The sequence below is a fragment of the Bos indicus genome, chromosome 5, assembly GCF_029378745.1.
Source record: "Bos indicus isolate NIAB-ARS_2022 breed Sahiwal x Tharparkar chromosome 5, NIAB-ARS_B.indTharparkar_mat_pri_1.0, whole genome shotgun sequence".
NCBI classification, from domain to species: Eukaryota; Metazoa; Chordata; class Mammalia; order Artiodactyla; family Bovidae; genus Bos; species Bos indicus.
Genome location: NC_091764.1, coordinates 7,787,043 through 7,812,937, shown reverse-complemented (window position 1 = coordinate 7,812,937; position 25,895 = coordinate 7,787,043). Strand labels below are relative to the sequence as shown.

General features: G+C 38.8%; 1 protein-coding gene across 13 annotated transcripts in view; it reads right to left on the bottom strand.

Annotated features, from left to right (window-relative positions):
• Positions 1–553: 553 nt before the first annotated feature.
• NAV3 (neuron navigator 3) overlaps positions 554–25,895 on the bottom strand; it is an 893,860-nt gene continuing 868,518 nt past the window's right edge. For 12 of the 13 annotated variants that reach the window (XM_070788552.1, XM_070788555.1, XM_070788553.1 and 9 more), the window contains 6 exons: positions 16,414–16,568; positions 14,864–14,935; positions 14,102–14,298; positions 12,830–12,948; positions 8,621–8,824; positions 554–2,416 (listed from right to left, as the gene is read on the bottom strand). In XM_070788552.1, coding sequence (XP_070644653.1) covers positions 2,297–2,416; positions 8,621–8,824; positions 12,830–12,948; positions 14,102–14,298; positions 14,864–14,935; positions 16,414–16,568 — 867 coding nt within the window. In that variant the 3' untranslated portion in view covers positions 554–2,296. The other variant, XM_070788547.1, reaches the window with a different exon arrangement.

Below are 25,895 nucleotides of genomic sequence, written 5' to 3'. Positions count from 1 at the left end.
CTGTTTCTATTTACACGGTATGTTACATCAAAAATGTACAAAATATAAAATGTATACAGACAAATGTTTCACAAACTAGTTTAAGTTGTGAACTAGGCGGACCTACTGGGATGTATTGCAGGAATTTCTGTTTAATGATCATGTTTGGACTGTGGTTCTCAAAACGGCAGGGAAAGATTAGCAATTTTCTTAGATCACATATTGTACAAGGGCCACCAGTCACTCATCCAGCTACGTACGTCGACGTTTCACTGCAGACGTGATCCACGTTTGAGGCTTCACAGTCAGGGTGCCCTTCCTATGTGCGCACATCCAGTCCCGACTTCCCTTAGGGCGATAGCACCGTGGAGGGCCTGCAGACTGAGCGACTCTGGCAGCTGCGCCGGTGTCTCGTGTGGTGGTTGTTCTACAGCAGCTGACCCGTGGGCCGTCACAGAGAGTAGCACCAATTGGACGTCCTGAAGTAGCAAATTTTCACACGCATGGACCAAGTCTACACCGTGGCCTAGCCCTTGGGGTGATGAATTTCAAACCTGTCCTCTGTGCGTGGTGGGAACTTCTCCAGTCACTCCCGTCAGCTCTCATACACTCTCTTGAAAGCCTGCCATGACAGATGCACTTTCAGACATTTTTACTTTTCCAAAAATGTATTGGCTTCATGGACAGTTTTGAAGCATGCTCACTCTAGCACTGATAGCTCCTGCATGGTCATCACGACTGTAAATACAGGACAAACACACCAGGTAACAACAGCATTGAGGGTCTGCATTCTGTATTTGTTTGCAACGTACAGGAAATCTCAGCAAGTGAAACATCTCTTAACACCCACAGGATAAAATACAATTTGTGTGTGTGTTTGTTTTGAGTTGTGCAAGTTTTTAAATGATTATTTACAATACCTACCCAGTAGACTGTGCAAATCTAACCTTCTTTTACAGTATAAATGCCTTCTCATCCACAGTGACTTCACTGCTTCAGTGTTCTCGAATGCTGAATTTCTCATGTACAATAATACCCATCAAAACAACATGCTCAAAACTCATAATAATTAAAAAAAAAAAAATAGGAGAGAAAAGCCGAATAGTTGTGCTCATGCTGCATGTAGTGCTTCCAGCTCTGCTGGATAAAAATTCACCCTCTCCCGCCTTCTGAAACTCTTTCCCCTAGAACTGGATGGAAGATAGCCACATGGCTTAGCTTTTAAATGACAGTCAAAGAGGGTTTCTGGGTTACTTGAGTCTTTTGGAGGATAGGCAAAGCAATCTATTCTCAAGGTAAAAATACTGATCTTTCTCCTATCCATTTCTTCAAAAACAAACACAAAAATAGAGATGAGGCTACTGTGTTAACTGGTGTTATAAGTGAAGATGGTGGAAATTACCAATGGTTCAGGATTTAAACCAACTGTTAAACTGTTGTAGAAATCGGTTTAAGGCAGTGAGACAGCACCATAAGAAATGTTCCTTCTTTTCACTGACAAGGCTCAAACAAATAAAGCCCTAAAAAAGCCTGTTGTCAGTGTTGACTAATAATTGGTATAAAACTTTTTTTTTTTAAAGGGAATGGGCAGGTGGTTTAAAAAGACCACAGTGGGAAAAACAACCTTATCAAACCTGTGACTCAGACACTAAAGCGTGGGTGAAGCAACATCCCGTGCTCACGGCGGTAGAGAATGATGCTGGCACTCCTCCAGCTGGCCACAGCAGTGTTTCCCTGGGGTCGCACAATTCCGTTTGTGCTTGTAGAGGCCTGGCCTCTTCGTTTTGGAATGGGGTGAGCACACAACGCAAACACTACTGGGGCTCCGCGACCAGCACCATGTGGCACAAAGGAGGCTGGACGGGTCAGGAGAGCGGCCCCTGCTCGGGGAGAACCCCTCAGAGGAAACCAAGAGAAGGAACGACAATAACAGAAAAAGAACAAAGAAAAGAAAGAAAAGGTCTGCACTGTAAACTTTTAAAGAGAAAAAACAGAAAGTCCAGTTTGGCTATCCCACACGCAATCTTCAGGTGCCCTGTCGTTAGGGTCCTTTCCAGTTGAGTATTGGAGCCTTACATCACTCCACAGAGATTTAAAAAAAAAATGCCTAGAAAGAAAAGCAAGTTACGCTTCTGTGTCAACTGAGTATCTTGGCGGTTCAGACTTAGTTCTGCTGTCTCCTTAGAGACCACAACTCTGGGTCAGGGCCCTGACAGGATGCTTTCATACTGGCAGTGGTTTAATGAAAATACCTTACTTATCAAACATTTTTTTTTTTTTTAAGCATAGTCTTCTTCCCCTAACTTTTTTTCACCCTCTAGAGGGTAGATTCAAGAGACGAATCCAAAATGTCTTCATGATGGCTGGTGCTATCACTGTCGCAGCTTTGTGTGCCCGAGTAATTGGCTGCTTCTTGGAGTTTCATTAGCATATTCATCTGAAGAAAGAAAAAGAGACATCGATGGAGGCGATGATGCATGGAAAAAGCCAGGCCCAGAAAATACACGGCCCCGAGCCACACGGGGCACCCATCTCATCCCCTCCAAGGGAAACGGAAAACAATTTTAGACTTTGACTGGTTGCCCCGGCTCCCAGACTGCTTCTCCCACACATGACTACAGCGGCAAACCATAAGGACAAAATAGGGCCTCTGGGTCTTTTATTCGCGATTGTAAATGAATACAGCGCCAGCAGGGAGCGCGGAAAGGAAACTGTATCACAGCCGGACATCTGGGCTCGTGGCTGCAGAGGACGCCAAGCTGCCCAGCTTTTTGGCTGTGAGAAGCAGAAAGCGCTGAATGGCAACTGAAAGTCCTGAACGTTCCTACACGCCGACGGGCACACAGGCTTCCGCTCAGGGTCCCTGAAGAGAAGGCGGGGCTGGAGTAGAATGGAACCAGCTGCTTCATACAAGCCCCCCATCTGCTGCTTAAGCGTTGACCTCGAGGGGAGGCGACCGAATGAAGCCGACCATGAGCATTTGAAGAGGGCAAAGGGAAGAATCACCGTCAAGCTTCTGTGGCTGTTGAACACCTGGCTAAAATATGACGGATATCTCACTGAAAAGAAAAACCACCTTCTGGAACAAGAGCAGCTGTCTCAAGTTTCCCAGCCTTTTAGGACAATGGCAACGTTTGTTCTCATAAAAGGGACATGGGCAGGAAAGCAGCTGGGGAGAAAGGCAGCTAGTGTTTCCGGGTATTAGAAAATAAAAGGAGGCCACTTTGCTTGGATTTTGAGAGATCTGCAGATTCAGTGGTAGAGATGGATAAAGAAATCTTGTTCAAAAGCAAATCGTGAATAAATGATTTGACAGTTTTAGAAAGCACAGAAAAATTGGCACATCTTCGGGAGGGTATGGACTTGTTTTCTTATCAAGAGTTTCTGTTAATGGTAATAATCTTTGTATTGTTTAATGCATGCTAACTTTACTATTTATTATGTAATCAAAGATGTTCTTTTTTTCCCCCAACTTAAAATTTAGGGAAACTGATCCAATAGAAAGGCTAAATCAAAAAGGATTCCTTAGTCATATGTTAAGCTCTGCTTGCTGATACATTCAGTGTAAAATGTGTGTTCAATTAAAAAAATGTTTGTGAAATAAAGTGACACACTGGTAATTACCAGTTCCATCAAGAATGCCTTCCTGACAAAGAAGCTATAGTTATAGCATATTTTAAAGTCATTTTAATATTCTTTAGGACAATATTTTTCAACGTAAGTTTCTGTCTAATCCCCTGAATTTATTAAACAAGCTACATAAACATATAAAAGTAGCTGATGATAACCTCTTAAAACTCAGTGAGTCAAAAAGCTAAATGTCTCCATCAACATAGTGTTTCTTTCTCTCCCCCCTTCTCTGTCTCTCTTTTGAACACACACATACACTCCCACCTTCATGCACATTCATATTCCTTTGTCCTTTCTTTTGTTACTCTCTCTAAGTAGCTGGCTGTATGTTCAAGCATCTGGGTGAAGATAATTTGTAAAAAACAAAAACAAAAACACTGTGTTTTGAGCACCTTTCAAGAATAGAAATGCTTTCAAGGTTATGCCTTGATCTCAAAAATGCTTTCAAGGTTATGCCTTGATCTCAAATATTTGAAATCACTTGAAAGCTGACTGTTATAAAAGTTTTACAGTATAATAATAGTATTATTAAAGTCTTATGTTTTGAAAATGGTGCCATATAGTAAATATGTTCCATTAAAATAAGTTCCAAGTCTCAGATTCTTGGTAAATACATATAAAGGATTTACCGTGCCTTCTCAGAGGGTTGCTTTGTACATTCGAGTCAAAGGAGGTAGGTAAGTTTCACATCAATCAGTAATATGACTGGGTATAATCAGGGTGGATCATTATTATCTACACAAGTATTTCCTTGCACTCTTTTCCCCTGCTTCTTTCCCAGACCCATAGTCATAAACACAGTGCCTATCATTTGTAACACCCTGGTCAGGTCCTTTTCATCCCTGGTATTTACACATCTGCCCGTCCTCCAGCCTCTATCCTCTTTCCTTTAACCTGCCCTCTATTCTATTACCAAGGTGATTTTTATAAACTGCAAATCTAGTAAGTCCCTTGCTCAAAAATCTTTGGTGGCTCCCCATTGTGTGGTAAAAATTTAACTTCAAGATAAACAAGGCTTCACATCACTTATCAATTGTAGACTTCTGTAGCTTTAATTCTTTCTGTCCCTTTTATTCTAATTCCACAGATTTGTATACAGCTCCCTAAACTCATTATTTTTATTGTACTGTTTCATCATGTTTCACTTGCTGTTTTTTAAATTTTGGATCGTCTCTATCCAACCTCATTATGAAATTTTATTCATCCTTCCAGACCTAGCTCAAGAATATCCTCCTCTGAGGAGCTTTATCCTAACCACTTTCTCAACAGACTCAAAACTTTACCTAGAACATACTTCTATCATTATTGCACTGTAATTTATATATGTAGATATCTTTCTCCATGGCTGGATTATGAGCTTCTTAATGTCAGAAATGATATTGATTTTATGATCACCAGGATTTAGCCTGGAGTACATACTTATTATTTACTAATATTTACTGAATTAACGAGTCTATTGATGATGAATACACATTATATTTTCAATACTGTGAGATGTGCCAAAAACTTACATCCTTGTTCAGAGTCAAAAATATATTACTGACACTGAGGTTTTCTCTGAGTACTTCTGATTTAGATTGGACTACAAATATGTTGTTATCTTATGTCAGTCATTATAAAAATATAGAGCAATAAATGCAGAGAGATACTTGCCAATCAGAATGTGCCTGATTCACAGATATCTAGATGAGAAGGTTTTCTCATCTGATATGTCAAACATCATAACCCCTTGTTCTTTAAGATGTTGAGTGAAGCAGAGGGTTAGGAATCAGAGATTTTTTTTTTAACTCAAGTTCTCATTCAGAATGTAGAGATTCTGATCCCTTTTCTAAAGTAGAAGATAAGAACATCTACAGTCAGGGAAAAGAGTGATTAATGGGTTTAGCTCACCAGGACTGTGTGAACTGGGAAAATTTAGGACATCCCCTAAACGTCCCATACTCTATAGTGTAACCCTGAAAACAAACCTTATAAACACCTTACCTGTATCAGGAACTGTATGAGAAACTGCAAAGGGAGAACTGGAAATTATAAAAAATTCAGAAGAAATAACCCATATTTGTACTGTAAGGCTTATTTTTTGTCTATTACATATGGATGTGAGAGTTGGACTATAAAGAAAGCTGAGAGCCAAAGAATTGATGCTTTTGAACTGTGGTGTTGGAGAAGAATCTTATAAAGCCCCTTGGACTGCAAAGAGATACAACCAGTCCATCCTAATGGAAATCAGTTCTGAATATTCATTGGAAGGACTGATGCTGAAGCTGAAACTCCAATACTTTAGTCACCTGATGCAAAGAACTGACTCATTTGAAAAGACCCTGATGCTAGGAAAGATTGTAGGTGGGAAGAAAAGGGGATGACAGGATGAGATGGTTGGATGGCATCACTGACTCAATGGACATGAGTTTGAGTAAATTCTGGGAGTTGGTGATGGACAGGGAGGCCTGGGGTGCTGCAGTACTTGGGGTCGCAAAGAGTTGGACATGACTGAGCGACTGAACTGAATTGAACTGATCAGGAATTACTTAGTGTATAGTCACAGATTTGTGGAATTCAAAACAATTTCACCATCACTCTTGTTTAGTTATTTAGCTATGTATGAGCTAAAGGGCCAGACACTTGTTATAAAAATATAAGTTCAGGTCCTCAGGAAGTTTATGAAACTGAAAGTCACTTAGTCATGTCCAACTCTTTGCAAGCCCAAGAGTTGCAAGCCCCAACTCTTTCCAAGCCCTAGTCCATGGAATTCTCCAGGCCAGAATACTGGAGTGGGTAGCCTTTCCCTTCTCCCAGGAATCTTCCCAACCCAGGGATAGAACCCAGGTCTCCCGCATTACAGGCAGATTCTTTACCAGCTGAACCACCAGGGAAGCCAAGAATACTGGAGTGGGTAGAATATCTGTTCTCGAGTGGATCTTCCAGATCCAGGAATTGAAGTGGGGTTTCCTGCATTGCAGGGGGATTCTTTACCAGCTGAGCTACAAGGGAAGCCCCAAGAAGTTTATAGTTTAGATCAAATGTTCTAAATAAGAGATCCCTGGGCTCTAAGTAGATCAATGTATATTTCTTATGACTTTATGGAACTTTTTGACATAGTATGGAAAATCTTCTGTGTGCATGCATTTTATCAGGAAAAAAGTCATGAAACTTTATCAGATGGTTCACATGTAAATTCCAAGATGTTCAAAATGGTCAACTGAAATGATGAGATGTACATGTGTTGTGGTTATTAGTGTAAGGATATTCCACAAAATATCAACTTATAATTTTATGTCTTTATGTATGGTTGGAGACGGCAATGGCACTCCACTCCAGTTTTCTTGCCTGGAAAATCCCATGGATGGAGGAGGCTGGTAGGCTGTAGTCCATGGGGTTGCTAAGAGTCGGACACGACTGAGCGACTTCACTTTCACTTTTCACTTTCATGCATTGGAGAAGGAAATGGCAACCCACTCCAATGTTCTTGCCTGGAGAATCCCAGGAACGGCGGAGCCTGTTGGGCTGCCGTCTATGGAGTCGCACAGAGTCGGACACGACTGAAGCGACTTAGCAGCAGCAGCAGCAACAGGTATGGTTACAGACTATAATTTAATCATTTCTTTAGATTCCCTGGTGGCTCAGATGGTAAAGCATCTGTCTGCAATGCGGAAGACTGGGGTTTGATCCCCAGGTCGGGAAGATCCCCTGGAGAAGGAAATGGCAACCCACTCCAGTACTCTTGCCTAGAACATTCCATGGATGGAGGAGCCTGGTGGGCTACAGTCCATGGGGTCGCAAAGAGTTGGACACAACTGAGCGACTTCACTTTTTATGTTTAAGTAACATAAGGATCTTTATCTCAGCATGTCTTCTTACTGTATTGGTTATTCAGTGATTTCTTTAGCCAGAATAGTAACCTAAAAAACACATTACATTTGAGACAAATTTATGGCAAGTCATCTCTAAAAATAAAAAAATACATATGAGAATAAAGTTATTTTACTAGGAACAGCATGTGCTTAGTATTTCCAGAGTATTCGTGCTTCGGGGTTTTATTGACTTATAGTATGACTTCCAAGAATGCAATCTGAGCAAGGCAGGGAATAATAGCCCTCTATAAAGAAAGCTGAACACCAAAGAATTGGTGCTTATGAACTGTGGTGTTGGAGAAGACTCTTGAGAGTCCCTTGGACTGCAAGGAGATCCAACCAGTCCATCCTAAAGGAGATCAGTCCTGGGTGTTCTTGGAAGGACTGATGTTGAAGCTGAAACTCCAATACTTTGGCCACTTGATGCGAAGAGCTGACTCATTGGAAAAGACCCTGATGCTGGGAAAGATTGAGGACAGGAGGAGAAGGGGACGGCAGAGGATAAGATGGTTAGATGGCATCACTGACTCAATGGACATGGGTTTGGGTGGAGTCCGGGAGTTGGTGACGGGACAGGGAAGCCTGGCGTGCTGAGGTTCATGGGGTCACAAAAAGTTGGACACAACTGAGTGACTGAACTGAACTGAACTGAATTCCAAAGTCAGTTCATTCTTCTCTACTGTTGGCAATGGAGCACTAATCCTAAATTTAGTTAGACAAAATTTTACATGTAAAATGTAAAATTGATACATGTAAAATATTCTTTAGTTTTTCAAGTATAGATTATATTCTTTTTTTTTGTCATTTTAGAACAAAATTCAGCTTTTTCTTACATACCTAATGAATTGAGTCCTGCAATGTTTGAAGTTTATTTATTTATATAATTTTCTGCTTAATAAAAGAAAAATTATGGCCTCAGAGCTCAGCCTGGTTTAAGTGTTTTTGATTATTTTGAAGTATACAAGTTTGGTCTTTTTTAAGAGTTTCACCCAATGAATGTAGGCCAAAGGTAAAAATTTGAAAACTGAGTATCAACATCAGGACAATCTCAAATATTACCCAGGAAAACGAATTAGTGTCTCTGATGCAAATGACTAAATGCTAGTGGCTGCACACTGTAGTCAAGATTAGACAGGAAGAATCAAACATCGGCTTCTTACCAGGGGATCCCCCTCTGTGTCAGCTTGTGGAATGTGCTTTGAGGTTGTAGCTTCCTTCGTGGATATACAGCCCTCATACCCAACATCTTCTGGTCGCAACTGAAGTAATGCTGGGCCTTCCTGAGGCAGAGATGCTGAGCTCCATGGGTATGTATCATGCACCCACTTGGAGGGATCTTCCCAAGGTGCTCGTTTCCCATACATCTAAAAAGTGATCACATATTTAGCACATATAAAATAAATTCCTTGTGTGTGTGTGTGTGTGTTTTTTTTTTTTTTTTTTTGCCAATGCAGCTTGTAGGATCTTAGTTCCCAGAACAGGGATTGAACCCATGCCCTCAGCAGTGAAAGCCTGGAGTCTTAACCACTGGACCACCAGGGAATTCCCTACCTCTCTGTTCAGTACAGAGGTGGCTACTAATTGCACATTGAGTCCCTGTGGGACTTTCAGGGGAATGAAGTGTCTATATGCTATTTCCCAGATTTTAAACTATCTGTATAGTTCACTTTAAATTTGAAGGCTAGACAAAATAAATGGGCAGCATTTGGGGGAGAGTATGAGGGATGTTTATTTTAAATACATAAAGAAATGACTACCCACATTTATCTTTGTTAGTAATTTTACAAACTAAATGAAAGCTCAACATTGAGAAAGGGAAGTTCCAGTAATAGAGAAATAAAAACATTCATGCTAGACACTAAATACCTTTATTTACTAAAGTGTACTTTGGAAAGATGATGAATACAAGAGATTTCTTTTCTCTACTTCATTCTACTCAGATTTTCCTTGACAATAAGCATTCTTTCCCTGACAACCATTTCCATCAGATTAATTTCCTCTGTAATCTCATTGCTTCCTATTAAAACTTCTTTGAGATATTTGTTTGTAAGACCACTGAAAACTTTGTCAGAACTCCTCTGGAGGAAGAAAGTTGATAAGAAAGAGATTATAAAGCCTGGTTAAAATACAGGTAGTGCAGTAGACAGCAGATGAACACAAGTGACGTTAAAAAAATTTTAAACTGGAAGCAAAGCCAAAACCAAACGAGAAACAGCACACTAAGGAGACAGAGGTTGGTGGGCTTGGGGAAAAAAAAAAAGAAAAAGTACAGACCACAAAGGCATAGAAAGAAAGGTTAAAATTAAGAGTAGAGGGTAGTAACATAGGCACACTAGTTCTTTGATGGACTTTCCTACTCTACTGAGGGCAACCCTGGTTATTAGGTGTACATTTGGTTCCAGGAGGCACCGAATACCAGTGTGAAGCGTTTCGTGTGGTTTGCTGTGCTTCAGTGAGACAAAAACAAAATGGCGGATGCGGAGTCCAGGAAAGGCCCACAGTCTGCTTGGAACTGTCTTTTGAGCTTCTCCTGGAGAAGTTGCATGGGTTGTGGCAGGCTTGCCTTAAGGAAAAAAAAAGTTCAGGTCTTGATATCTACACATCTAGGGGATAACAGTCAGAGAAGGCAATGGCACCCCACTCCAGTACTCTTGCCTGGAAAATCCCATGGACGGAGGAGCCTGGTAGGCTGCAGTCCATGAGGTTGCACAGAGTCAGACATGACTGAAATGACTTAGCAGCAGCAGGGAATAACAGTAGGGGTAGTAATCAGCTTTTTAAAAATAGTTCTGTTATTTTGGAGCAGAAATTGTCTCTCAGTTAAAAATCTACTTAGATTGCTATACAACTTAAACTAATTGAAGGAAAGTATATAGATCTTGGAATGGAAACATTACAAAAAGAATATGAAAATCTAGCAGAATCAATTGATGATGTCCAGAATCATCATGGACAGCAAAATTGGGGGTGACCAATAAAAAGGTAAATAGGCTCAATTCTGTATTTCAGAGTTAAGTAGATGTTATAGAACAAGAAATGAAAGAAGAGACATTTAAATATTCAGAAGGAGATGATCTGACTGCTGACATTTCAAGAAAGACAGAATCATCAGGATAAAAATCAGAATCCAGTGCATCACAGTGTTTTTTCGAACTAGAACATCTGGCAAAGAGTATTTGCCATACGGTCCCCCACCAAAGCATCAGCCTTCATTTGGGGAGAAATTATTCTATTCCTCTCAACTCAGATTTTATCTTTGCAACCATGCTTTATTTTTCCACCTTTTGTTCCAGTTCATGGTTCTTTGTTGCCATTATATCCAAGAAAATAGTTCATGACATGTGTGATTTCTCTTCTTCCTGTTCCTCCAGAAGTCACATATGGACCAATCCAAGAATATCATCTGCCAACAGACTTCCAGTCCAGCATATCCTTCAGTAGTGATAACTCTCTCCTCACCAAAGGGTTTTCCTTTTTTTCTCAAAGTGCTGTATCTGCCTCCTGCATCCTCCGTTCCCCCCAAGCCTCAGCTATTCCCTATGTTGTGATTGATCCAACTTTCACTCTAACCTACTAACAAACATCTAGAACCACAGCAGAAAACTTGAGATATTTTTATTTCTCCTCAAAAAAAATTTTTTGGAGTATCTCTCCAAATCTTTATTTAAAGGGAATTTTTATAGAATGATAAATTCTTAGGATGGTGCTTTATAAATAATGATTTGAACATTAAAAATGCTACATACTTCTAAAAAATGAGATTTAAGGATTTTTAAGGTATTACTGTTTTTGAGTTTTCAAAACCCTTCTAATTCTTCTGATGTATTAGCAAATGAATAAGAAATAAGGAAAATTTAATATATAAAGATTTGGATAATAGTTTACTAATGCTGAAATAGATCTAGAGGAACACATAATTAATTTAAATATTAATTTAAAAATCATGACCTCATGAATATTTTAAATAAAATTTCATACAAATATATGATGTTTTTGGAACAAATAATTGAAACCAAGAGACCCAACTTACTTCTGAGATAGCATAATAGTTTTAGATGAATCTTGACATGTACTAAGTTATACTTGAAAATAAAAACTTTTGGCACAGTCTTTAACTTTGTTGGAGACATTTTCTCAGGCTGGTTTGGCTCATACCATTAAAAATATGAAACTGAGTTATTTAAATCTGAGGTAGAACCAGTTGATAGCATTCTCTAGGATCATTACCCCTGTACGTTCTGAACATCCTCATAATATTCATCACGTTCACCATCCTGTTAGTTCTAAATCACTGCCATGCCTTTCTACAAGGTGAGGAAAGCATAAGGAAGTGAAAGGAAGTGAAATGAAGGAAAATAGACAACCAATTTTTTTTAGACAGTGATATAAAGACTTAACACAGAACTGCAGATGACAAAATGTGAAAAGCATGAAGTATATCTTAGTTCTGGCAGCACTTGTGATAACCAGAAATAGAGATGCCTAAAACTGAGAATAGAGAAAAGCAAAAACTGCCTAAACCTTGGCTGAGTTATTGTAAAGATGACTGGATTTTTCTGCCACAAGTTTGGTGATTATACAACGCGAATCTTAAAAAAAAATTCACACAAGGAAAAATAATCAAGACTTACAGAAAAGGGATGATATATTTTGTTGAAAAGGGGTTTTCTTATTAGGGATGTATTTTGATTTCTTAGTTAAGAGTAAATAGAAGGGGTGGTTGCAGGGCCTTGATGTAAGGTAGAGGAGGGAGGAGCAGAGATGCTGCTAAACCAACCTGTTTTGAAAAATGAAATGCCTTAGATTTATTGCACCTGTAAAAACAGAAAGGAATTTTGCAAGGGATGTTAAAGGGTTTCAAGCAATGAAACATCCTAAAGCAGGGAATCTATTAATGTAAGCACAAACTACTTGTTACTGATTATGTAAGAAGAGAATAAATGGGGAATTTCCTAGAGACCCAGTGCTCCCACTGCAGGTGGCATGGGTTTCACCCCTAGTCAGGGAAGATCTCGCATGCTGTGTGACATAAGAAAAAAAAAAGAAGAGAACAAATGACCACAGTCCATATCAACATGCCTGTTTTATAAGATGCAGAACTGTGCAATTAACTAGCTATCTAATAAGAACAGTTCGTAAATACCAATGGCAATAAATTTGGCCTTCAATGTGTTCTTATTGGAATTCTTTCTCCTACATATTTATTCTCAGAAAAAAATGTATTAGAAACTATTTGTTCTTTCAAGCTACCTTTATTTTTCTGCACAAATCAGAGAAATTATTTCTTTTTGTTTGATTTTTTGCTTTTAAAGGATGATTTTTTTTTCTATTTCATTTTTTAAAACAGTTAAGAAAATTGAGTACTATACCTGCAGACCTTCTCTTACTGCCTCCAGAATATAAGGTACCAAAGAATAGTTCCAGAGATCCATGAACCATACTCTAGAACCTTCTACATCCATGGGACAAGGCAGGAAAAGTCGAGGGCCTGAGAAGAAAGAAATAACAAACCATTTATGAGAATCCCTGTATTTAGCAATCTAAAGACATATTTAGACACCGTTCTGGGGGTATTAATATGCTTCTTATAGGATTCTTAGAAAATTATAATCTTGGTCAGCTTAATTATTATCAGTGTTTTACTGAAGATCCATCTTCAGGACCCTCCTTTATTTTTACACTAAAATCTTAGTCTAATACATAATATTTTAGTATTAGGAGAAACCTTAAAGGTCATAATCCAGTCAATCTGCTCCACTTTACAAATGACAAAACTATGATGGAATGAATTGTCAAATATAAAATATGTCATTATTTGCTGGAAGTGGGCCTCTGCAGTGGTCTTCTGATCCCAATTGTAGAATTGTCCTAATTCTTTCTACACTGTGCCTTTAGTGAGTATATCTTTCTGATCCACAAGGATCAGCAAGGAAAAGGGGACTTTTTTTGTGTGCAACTTAAGAAGGAATATAAAAATAAACATCTTTATGCCAACTCAAGACAAATAACTCAAACAATTGTATCTTCATGAAAATATAAAATGCCTAAATTATCTTAAAATCTCTCACAACTATAATTCATATATGCTAAAATTTGTTTTAGCATAAAAATGATACTCTAAAAAGATATGATTTATTTCACATGGCTACCTGACTTTTAGTTGTCTATATTAAACTAATATAGCTGTCTACATTAGTTGATGTTAGCAAAGTTTCATGCTTGTATGCGTGCTAAGTCTTCTCAGTCATGTCTGACTCTCTGCAACCCTAAGAACTGTAGTCTTCCAGGCTCCTCTGTCCATGGGATTTTCCAGGCAAGAATACTGGAGTGGGTTGCTATGCCCTCCTCCAGAGGATCTTCCCATCCCAGGGATTGAACCCACATCTCTTATGTCTCCTGCATGGATAGGCAGGTTCTTTACCAGTAGTGCCACCTGGGAAGCCTTAGTAAACTGTAACAGTCAGATGAAAAGACAAAGCTTGAAGGCAAACTTTCGGAAGGAGGAAAAAAAAATGAAAACTTAAATTTTTGGAAGCTTCAAAAACATTAGCTTCAGTTGTTATTTTCTACTTCCAATCTGGCTATCTTAACCAAGTACTCTTAGTTCCTGGAAAATGGCATATTGCAATTTTGGAGCTCACCAATTGTAACATCAGAAGAACTGTGTGTTTCTAAAAAACTGTTGAGATGATGCCACGTCTTAGGAATCCAATCTATAATTTTGACTAGGTCATTATTGCGAATGTTCCTTTCAATTTCCATCTCTATCAGTTTCCTTCGAAGGTATCTGCCTAAAAAGCCTTTCACTGGCTCTGTGTGGTTTGCACATAGTACCCACCTATAAAAAGAAAAAAAAAACAATCAAAACCAAAACCCAGAAATCCTTATATAAATTAAACTTAAAGTCCACAGTGGTTCTCTCTCCAATATAAAGTAATAATGTTCCTATTTCAGTTGGAGGCCATATGTTAATGATCAAAGAGATGAGACAGTCTATTAACATTAGAGCTAAACTGTATGTAACTTTTCTTTCTGAGCTAAAGAGAAGCTCATGTGCGTCACAGCAGTGAGTGGGAGTGTGCACGCTGAGCACTCTTCTGTAGGAGAATCACAAATCCTGAAATAGGAACTCTCTTCACATTTCTCACATTTAGAAGAAAAGTGTTCTACTTTAGCTGTGACATAGTGAGCAGGAAAAACATTTCTTTTTTCTTCTTTTTTAAAGAAACACTTCTGATTATAGGTCAGGGATCACAAAATGTCTGCTTGAGAAAGAGTGTCAGAAGAAGTGAGAATTATTTCCACACCCCAGGTTACCGATTCGTCAGTGTACAAATGGAAAAAAACAACCACCGAAAGCAAACAGAAAAGAGACAATACAAACAATTCCAACTTATTTTTACCTGAAATTGTGATGTAGCTCTAGATTTGGTGATGAAGAAACTCCCTGATTCATTGTTCCAATAATATACGGACTGGAGACAAAAAGAAAAGAAAATGTATATGCATTAAAGGTAAAAGATATTAATATGTTAAAATTGTCTCAGGAAACAATTTGGATAAACTTGTATTCTTCCCTTTAAAATTATGCTGTAAAGGGGTAATTTTATGACATTTGGCTGGAAAATGACAAAGATCACTGAAGTAGAAATTAAGATTTGGGGCTCAAATGTCAGCTCTGGCATCCTAGGCAAATCATTGTAATCATTTTCCCTCTCTAATCCCATGTTTACTCCTATATAAAATAAAGAGATTAAGTAGAATAATCATAGGGATCTCATCCCACTCTAATATCTAATGATTCTTTTGCTTATAATCCAATTAATTAATTTTTCCTTTATTATTTCATATTTCTAGCAGAGATAACTGGGATACTTGCACCATTGAAACTAACATTTATGCAGTTGTTCTTATATGTTCTTTTTTAGAGATCATACTACAGTGAATCTTAACAATCTTTTCAGATTTTTTATACCCTACTTTAACCTTTTCTCTAATGTAAATAGTTAAACATTAGAATCACTAAGGACAAAGGTATATCTGAATGTAATAAATTTACTTCTATAGGAAGGTTGAATTTAAACTTTACTATGGACTAAAAATGAAACAGTTCTATAGCCTTGTTCTAGTTCTTAATTTCCCTGATTCAAACATTCTGTTATTGATAAGAGTCAATAATAGGGCTTCCCTTGTGGCTCAGCTGGTAAAGAATCCACCTGCAATGTGGGAGACCTGGGTTTGATCCCTGGGTTGGGAAGATTTCCTGGAGAAGGGAAAGGCTACCCACTCTAGTATTCTGGCCTGGAGAATTCCATGGACTGCATAGTCCATGGTGTCACAAAGAGTTGAACACAACTGAGCGACTTTCATATCACATCACATAGCCTCGTTCTAGTTCTTAATATTCCTGATTTAAACATTCTCTTATTGACAATAGTCTTCCAGACTTTTAGCATACGTGTGGAAGGTAATATCATCAAGTAAATACTGTTGCTATAAAAGCACCTGGGACACAGTTGTTGAATGAATAAATAGACGTTTGTAAACATGGTATAATAGCAATGAAGGCTTTTCAAATTAACGACATCCACTGCTGCTGCTGCTGCTGCTAAGTCACTTCAGTCGTGTCCGACTCTGCGCGACCCCATAGACGGCAGCCCACCAGGCTCCCCCGTCCCTGGGATTCTCCAGGCAAGAACACTGGAGTGGGGTGCCATTTCCTTCTCCAATGAGTGAAAGTGAAGTTGCTCAATAGTGCCTGACTCTTCACAACCCCATGGACTAAGCCCACCAGGGTCCGTCCATGGGATTTTTCAGGCAAGAGCACTGGAGTGGGCTGCCATTGCCTTCTCCGAATGGCATCTACTATAGGTCCTAAAGGGAATAAAGGCACAAGAATGCAAGTTTGAGCCCCATTTTTCATATTTCATCATTCAAAATATTTCAAACATACCATTTATTGTATTTACAGTTGAGAAAACCATTGAAGATATCACTCAAAGAGCCCACATGATGAAGATTATCGAGAATTATTACAACTGGAAGCTCTGCACCATTATTATCAGCACTGCATTGTTCAGCCAGGTTAGCTAGATATTGTTGCAATTCCTTTAAAAAATAAAGAAAACAAACACATCAATGATAAATTCATACTAATGGTAAGCAATTCATACTTTAGGAATAATGCATTTTGTCTTCCATCTGAGTTCTGTGATTAAAACTCATAGATCATTCCATTGATATAAAATCTTATTCTACAAAGCAAAAAACATATAATGTTGAAAGTGTACATTTTTAAAGCAAAGAGAAAAGCCAGTACAGAACATCTGAAGCAAATATAAAACTGTAAACACAAGGACATATTTCTCAGTTTGTTCTCTCCCTGGAAGAAAGGCAAAAAAAAAAATGAATTCTTGATATGAGCTCTTATGGTAAACCATAAATATTGAGACTCCATTCTTACTTTTGATATAATTATAAAAATGGATTTTAGCAAGCCTTATAATTTGAGGTATAGACTAAATCCAAAATGATACCCCTAAATTTCCATTTAGACTCTAAACGTCTTAATTATTTTGATGAGGTGCATCTGAAAATACAGCCCTGGGACTCAGATAAAACTGGGGTTGGTTGGTTGTTTGATTGACTTATTTATTATCTGCATGCAACTGTTGTAGTTTAAAACAAAGACAAAAGTTGTTGTATTTCATTGGGTCACTTGACATTAGCATTTAGCATTTATTAAGTTTCTTGGTTATTTACAGGTATTTTTCCTTTCTAATAGCTTTTAATCTAAATATGATAACCAGTTCACTGATTGCTGTCACAGATGGGTAGGCCAGAAACATAATTAGGTTTCTTAGAATTATCCTAATCAGTAAGAGCATTTCCATAATATTTGCATATTTACAATGACATTTTCAATTTGTAAATCTTGAGCAGGGTTAAAATCAATTTCATGATGGATCTTGAAAATAATGAATAGAATTCCAAATGATAAGTTTGTAGTTTTTTACTCTTTCAACACAGATTTAGCAAGTGCCTACTATGTGCCAGGTACTCTGGCATCAAGGATTTAGAGCTTACTTCTACATTCTAGGCATTATAGTTGACAAACAAAAGAGCAGGCCAACAAGTAAATCACAATGTAGTGTGATAAGTGAAATGCACAAAGCACTATAGAAAAACTAAAGAGAGATATCTAATTCAGATTTAAGGTTCAGAGAAATACGCTATGGGGGTGGGAGGTATAATTGAAGAATAAAGAGTAAAGCATAAGAGCTGGAAGATATGAGTGTGTGATGTGTTTGGAGAAATATTAGTGTTCTGCTTTTGCATAAAATGGTACACGGTAGTAGTGATCTCAATGAGAGAAAACAGAAAAGACTGAATCCATGCAAAGAAATTTGGATTTTACTATATAAACACAAACACCACTCATATGCTGTTGTTGTTTTGACAAGGGTAGAGAATTTATCACAGAAAACATATATTTGAAGGATTTGTTATTGTTCAGTAGCTCAGTCATGTCTGACTCTTTGTGACCCCATGGACTGTAGCACACCAGGCTTCCCTGTTCTTCACCAACTCTCAGAACTTGTTCGAACTTATGTCCATAGAATTGGTGATGCCAACCAATCATCTCATCCTCTGCTGTCCCCTTCTCTTCCTGCCTTCAATCTTTCCCATCACCAGGATCTTTTCTAATGAGTCAGGTCTTGGCATCAGGTGGCCAAAGTACTGGAGCTTCAGCTTCAGCATCAATTCTTCCAATGAATATTCAGTGTTGATTTCCTTTTGGATTGACTGGTTTGATCTCCTTGCTGTCCAAGGGACTCTCAAGAATCTTCTCCAACACCACAGCTCAAAAGCATCAATTCTTCAGTGCTCAGCCTTCTTTATGGTACAACTCTCACATCCATACATGACTACTGGAAAAACCATAGCTTTGACTATATGGAACTTTGTTAGCAAAGTGATGTCTCTGCTTTTTAATATGCTATGTAGGTGGCATAGCTTTACTTGCAAGGAGCAAGTGTCTTTTAATGTAGATGCTTGAAGGACAGGATGATCAATTAGAAATGGAAAAACCAATCAAGATGCTTACTGCCTTGAGTAGGTTAGGCACATACAGTATGCAGATAACTACAATTCATAGTGGAAAATAATACATTACCTCAAAAGAGTATACAACAAAGATTTTGTTCACTGCATATAAAGATTACTTGTGGCTTCTGGGAAAGACTTTCTGGTGGCAGTATTATTTGCTATTAACTTTTTATTCTAAAGGTTAGGTGATATTTTGATGCTTAAAAATGGAAGAATAGCTTTCCACATAGAGACAAACAAAGGCAAAACACAAAAATATGAGCTCCATGTAGGAAAGAACCAGTAGTATATGTTTTGTGAAAGAGTTGTATGTAAATTGGAAAGAAAAGTTTGCAACTTTGAATGATTGGTAAGACTACTGGACTTTTCCTACTGACAGTGAAGAAACATTCACTATTTTGGAGATCTGAGTAATGTAGCCAGAATCATGATTTTTAAGTGAGGTAAATATATTGTTTAACTCTATACTCTGAGCACATCATGAGAAAAGGTGGGCTGAATGAGTTACAAGCTGGAATCAACATAGGTGGGAGAAACAGCCACAACCTCAGATATGCAGATGATACCACCCTAATGGCAGAAAACAAACAGGAACTAAAGAGCCTCTTGATGAGGGTGAAGGAAGAGAGTGAAAGAGCCAGCTTAAAACTAAATACTAAGAAAAAAACTAAGATCATAGCATCCAGCCCAATTATTTCATGGCAAATAGAGGAGGAAAAGGTGGAAGTAGTGTCATATTTCCTCTTCTATGGCTCTAAAATCACTTCAAATGGTGAATGCAGAAATGAAATCAGATGTTTGCTTCTTGGCAGCAAGTTATGACAAACCTAGACAGTATGTTGAAAAGCGGAGACATTACTCTGTCGACAAAGGTCCGTATGGTCAAGGCAATGGTCTTTGAAGTGGTCATGTACAGCTGTGAGAGTTGGACCGTGAAGAAGGTGGGGCAGTGAAGAATTGATGCCTCTGAACTGTGGCGCTGGAGAGTCCCCTGGACAGCAAGGAGATCAAACCATCAACCTTAAGGGGAACCAACCCTGAATATTTGTTGGAAGGACTGATGCTGAACTGAAATTCCAGTATTTTGGTCATCTGATGTGTACAGCTGACTCATTGGAAAAGTCCCTGATCCTGGGAAAGATGGGGGGGGGCGTAGAAGGAGAAGAGGGCATCAGAGGATGAGATGGTTGGATGGCACCACCAATACAAGGGACATGAACTTGGGCAAACTTCAGGAGATGGTGAGGGCAGAGAGGCCTGACCTGCTGCAGTCCATGGGGTTGCAAAGAGTCAGACACAACTGGGCAACTGAACAACAACAAGTATACTGTAAAGGAAGAAGAGAAATCAGTCAAGAGAATACTGAAATTGCTGACGCCAAGACACTCTGTGGGACTCAAGAGGAATAATAGAGGTATGGGAAGATTTTTGACCTAGAGCAGACAGCAATGGGGAGTCACTGCTGGATTTTAAAGTGATCAGCTTTTAATTATGAAAAGACATTCCATTTCCACGAACTGAAAGCAAAAAGAGACACACAGAGAGAATTGGAATTTAATGGAAGTTGTAAATCAAGCAGTTAGTAAGCAACTGCAGTAGCCCAGGTAAGTGATAGAGTGTTCATTTGTTTGGGAGGGTGGTGGTAGCAGAGATAGATAGAAGAAGATGCATTTGTGATACATTTTCAGAGTTGGAATTGGCATTTCTAAATATGTATATTTACTGTACTAATGGAAACATATTTGTAAGCTAACAGAAATGTCTACCATATGGAACACGGGTATGGCTAATAGTGTCCAACTGGAACCGATTCAAGTTCAAACAAGGAAGTTATCTGGATGAAAACAGATGTGGAGGAGATCAGAATGTTGAGGAATATTTACATTCACTGGAAGGTGAAGGAAAAACAGTCAGTGAACGACACTAAGAAGGAGCTTACTAGAAGGTAGGAAGGAAACAGGAGAGAATTCCATAATCATGAAAATGAGAACAATTTCTAGATAGGGGGATCAATTATAGTAATCAGGTACACATAAATCAAAAGAGAGAAAAGAGGAGGGAGGAGAGGGGAGAGGAGGAAGAGGAGGAGGTGAAGCAGGGAGGTGGCTGAGGGAGGGAGGTGGGGACAGGGAGGTGGAGAAGCTTGACTTGGATTTGATAAATAAGAAATCACTGGGTGATTTCTGAAAAAATAGGGCTAGAAGATTCTATTACAGTTCTCTTTTTTCTTGAGACTGGTAGCAGATTCCTTTGGGAATCTAATAAAAGGTATGGACCAGTCAGAAGTAGAAATAGGCAAACACAAGTAATTCAGTCATATAACTTGAGTTTTTTTTTTTTTTTTTTTTTTAACCCCACTTGAAATCATTTCATGAACTTCACCCTAGCTTAACTGGGGTAAAATCTTAGATTGAAGTACTGATATATTAGCATTAGAAGTTTCAGTCCAAGATCTAATAAGGCAGAAAAATAAACAGGTATATCTACCAGATGAATATTGATAATGAGACGAATCCCATACTTTGAAAATACACACAGAACACAGAGGTTGCATAAAAACTATTGATCACTGTTTTCCCTCATTTTGACTCTAGACACACTCAAAATGAATCTGCCAAGTCCAGCTTTCTGATCTTTTCCCACCTAACATTCCAAATGGCTTCAGCCGGCCACATATTCTTTACTGAATCCATCTCCAGCCTTCTGGGCCCACTATATCAAATGTCACAAAGTGTAATTGTTTATGTGTCCTGCTTTCAATCAAAGTATTCCAGCTGGCAGCTCAAGAGAGGGCTTGAAGAATGGGAAGAGGGACAGAATGTAAAATGCAGAGACACCCAAAACATGAAAAGATTTGTTTTCATTTGATGGTTTATTGGTGGACGTTTTTGGAATCACTGAGTACTTTGTGCCTTGTCCCTTCAGAGCTATCAGAGGCACAGCATAAAGCATGTCAGCAGTTACGCAGCTCTGATTCTCAGGGAAGGCGTTTATCTCACATCTTATCCACCCTTTACTGTCGTAACCGACACTTAGCTGTCCCTCCCACAACGCTAGCCTGCCATCCCCATTCTTCTATACCACTCTCACATACCATCAACTCCCAGAAAATTATCGCAAATTCTCTAAAAATGTGGCAAGAACTGGCCAAATTCTCAGGCCAGGACTTGGTATCCAACATTACTGATGGGTCATTCATATCTTACAACCGTAAAGAAATAATAAACATTTGTTAGTTGGATTTTGTGCTTTCTTGGTGATGAACACTATGTGACTTGTCCACGGATTTCTTCCTATAACTGTTCTCTAGCGTCATCCATTCTGTTCACTTTTGTCATGCTTTATTTATTACTTTATAATAACAAAGATTAAACTGACCTCATAATGGCACAAGTGATTTTATTCAGAAAAAGTAGAAAATAAGAGTGCTGGCTGTATTTGATCAAATTTTAAAGGCCATATAAATTGTTATTGCTTAAAAACATCCCCAAGCACTAAACATTTTTTAACTGAAATAAAAATAACAGATATAACAGTGTCTTATGGAGTGAGGCAAATTTTAGAACTAATGTAAGTTACCCTACTTTATTTTAGCATGTCAAATTATATCCTGAGGAAGGATGGTCAACTTGACTCAAAATTTGACTTTAAGTGATTCTCTAACTTTATCAAAGTCCTGTTTCCTCTAATTAATCTCCTATTTTCCAACCAGTTGCTTTTTTTTTTTTTTCTTTTTTTTCAGAAAAGAAGTACTTCTAAAGAGTTCTTTCACATTAACATTAAGGAAAAATCAAAGAGAACACAGGGTAATTAAGATATGTCAATTCTTTTATCATTTTGGCTGAAAAGAAACAAAATATGTTAAAGCTTTTAAATAAAGCTTGCCAACATCCGCTGGATCATGGAAAAAGCAAGAGAGTTCCAGAAAAACATCTATTTCTGCTTTAATGACTATGCCAAAGCCTTTGACTGTGTGGATCACAATAAACTGTGGAAAATTCTGAAAGAGATGGGAATACCAGACCACCTGATCTGCCTCTTGACAAATTTGTATGCAGGTCAGGAAGCAACAGTTAGAAGTGGACATGGAACAACAGACTGGTTCCAAATAGGAAAAGCAGTATGTCAAGGCTGTATATTGTCCCCCTGCTTATTTAACTTATATGCAGAGTACATCATGAGAAACGCTGGACTGGAAGAAGCACAAGCTAGAATCAAGATTGCTGGGAGAAATATCAATAACCTCAGATATGCAGATGACACCACCTTTATGGCAGAAAGTGAAGAGGAACTAAAAAGCCTCTTGATGAAAGTGAAAGAGGAGAGTGAAAAAGTTGGCTTAAAGCTCAACATTCAGAAAATGAAGATCATGGCATCCGGTCCCATCACTTCATGGGGAATAGATGGGGAAACAGTGGAAACAGTGTCAGACTTTATTTTGGGGGGCTCCAAAATCACTGCAGATGGTGATTGCAGCCATGAAATTAAAAGACGCTTACTCCTCGGAAGGAAGGTTATGACCAACCTAGATAGCATATCGAAAAGCAGAGACATTACTTTGCCAACAAAGGTCCGTCTAGTCAAGGCTATGGTTTTCCTGTGGTCATGTATGGATGTGAGAGTTGGACTGTGAAGAAGGCTGAACGCTGAAGAATTGATGCTTTTGAACTGTAAGGATTGCAAGGAGATCCAACCAGTCCATTCTGAAGGAGATCAGCCCTGGGATTTCTTTGGAAGGAATGATGCTAAAGCTGAAACGGCAGTACTTTGGCCACCTCATGCGAAGAGTTGATTCATTGGAAAAGACTCTGATGCTGGGAGGGATTAGGGGCAAGAGGAGAAGGGGACAACAGAGGATGAGATGGCTGGATGGCATCATTGACTCGATGGACATGAGTCTGGTTGAACTCCGGGAGTTGGTGATGGACAGGGAGGCCTGGTGTGCTGCGATTCATGGGGTCGCAAAGAGTCGGACAGGACTGAGCGACTGAACTGAACTGAACTGAACTGATGAGGAGACCCAGAATTCATTGGAGGCATTAAACATGTAGGCTGAGGCAAACAAGCAACTGTGTCTTCTGCTTTTACTTAGAGAAGAGTTTAATATTCTGTCTCAGGTGCCATGTCTCTCTCTACTTAAAATGAGAATATTTGGTTCATCAACAATCTGAATAGTGCTGAATTCCAAGGACGTAGTCAGAATTCATGTGCTTTATTGAGTCAACATGAGGAGATAATATCCTGCATTATACACAACTCTGCTCTCCTTGAAAAATACATATAAGACAATTTGAACAAAGGTCTGTGTGTGTCACAGGGGTGGGTGGTCTGTATGGTTCTGAGTGTATTTGTATAAGAAATCCTCATTGCAGCCAAGAGCTATAATTAGTAACTGTGGGCGACCCTTAGACAGTGCTTGCTATGTGCACTATTCTCTCTCTTCCCGGCTTCTATTTCTCTCTCTCTCTCACACACACACAGAGTCACTCCTTTAGTCCTTAACACAACTTCACTATTTTCCCCATTTTATGGCTGGGAAAACTGAGGCACAAAGAAATTAAAGAATCAGCCCTAGGTTCCACAGTTGGTTGGTGTCATGAACTTAATGAACTATTCCTTTAAGGCATTTTTGTTCACTAAATTAAACATCTTTCAAGAATTTAGTGGTTTGGGGCTGCTTTGGGGAGTCGTGTTTATTTTCTAAATATTTGTAGGAGGGAGGTTACTGTGAGACTGGGTCAGTTTAGATCATTTAACCAGGTCATTTTTGAAAAAAGTCACAGTGACCCAGTGTCATCTGGGTAACCTCGAGGTATTGCTAATAACAAATGTAGTTTCCTAAGAGAGCCTCAGGCTGCACTGACTGAGAATGTAGTTAGATTACCTATCAGTAAAAGTAGCCCTGTGTTAGCGGTATGTGACGCATCAAATATTTTCTTTTTAAAATTGTTGACTGGTTGGAGTATATGAAAGTACTGGCTGCGTTTTATATCCCTCATGGCTATTTGAGAGCTGAGAGTGTTCAGGATGATAATTCTGGTATGCTAGACCTTAGTATAGACTCATCTCACACACTAGCAAAGTGATGCTCAAAATTCTCCCATACAGGCTTCAACAGGACATGAACCGTGAACTTCCAGATGTTCAAGCTGGATTTAGAAAAGGCAGAGGAACAAGAGATCAAATTCCCAACATCCACTGGATCATCAAAAAAGCAAGAGAGTCCCAGAAAAAAACATTTACTTCTGTTTTATTGACTACGCCAAAGCCTTTGACTGTGTGGATCACAACAAACTCTGGAAAATTCTTCAAGAGATGGGAATACCAGACCACCTGACCTGCCTCCTGAGAAATGTGTATGCAGGTCAAGAAGCAACAGTTAGAAATGGACATGGAACAACAGACTGGTTCCAAATCGGGAAAAGAGTATGTCAAGGCTATATACTGTCATCCTGCTTATTTAACTTATATGCAGAGTACATCATGTGAAATGCCAGGCTGGATGAAGCACAAGCTGGAATCAAGACTGATGGAAGACATATCAATAACCTCGGATATGCAGATGACACCACCCTTAAGGCAGAAAGGGAAGAAGAACTAAAGAGCCTCTTGATGAAAGCGAAATAGGAGATTGAAAAGTCAACATTCAGAAACCTAAGATCATGGCATCCAGTCCCATCACTTCATGGCAAATACATGGGAAAACAATGGAAACAGTGACAGACTTTATATTTTGGGACTCTAAAATCACTGCAGATGATGACTTCAGCCAGGAAAATTAAAATATGCTTGCTCCTTGGAAGAAAAGTTATGACCAACCTAGACAGCATATTAAAAAGCAGAGACATTACTTTGTCAACAAAGGTCCATCTAGTCAAAGCTATGGTTTTTCCAGTAGTCATGTATGGATGTGAGAGTTGGACCATAAAGAAAGCTGAGTGCTGAGGAATTAATGCTTTTGAACTGTGGTGTTGGAGAAGACTCTTGAGAGTCCGTTGGACAGCAAGGAGATCCAAACAGTCCATTCTAAAGGAAATCAGTCCTGAATATTCATTGGAAGGACTGATGCTAAAGCTGAAATTCCAATACTTTGACCACCTAATGCAAATAACTGACTCACTGGAAAAGACCCTGATGCTGGGAAAGATTGAAGGCAGGAGGAGAAGGGGACGACAGAGGATGGGATGGTTGGATGGCATCACCGACTCAATGGACATGAATTTGAGTAAACTCCAGGAGTTGGTGATGGACAGGGAAGCCTGGCAGTGCTGCAGTCCATGGGATTGCAAAGAATCAGACACAACTGAGCAACTGAACTGAAATTAA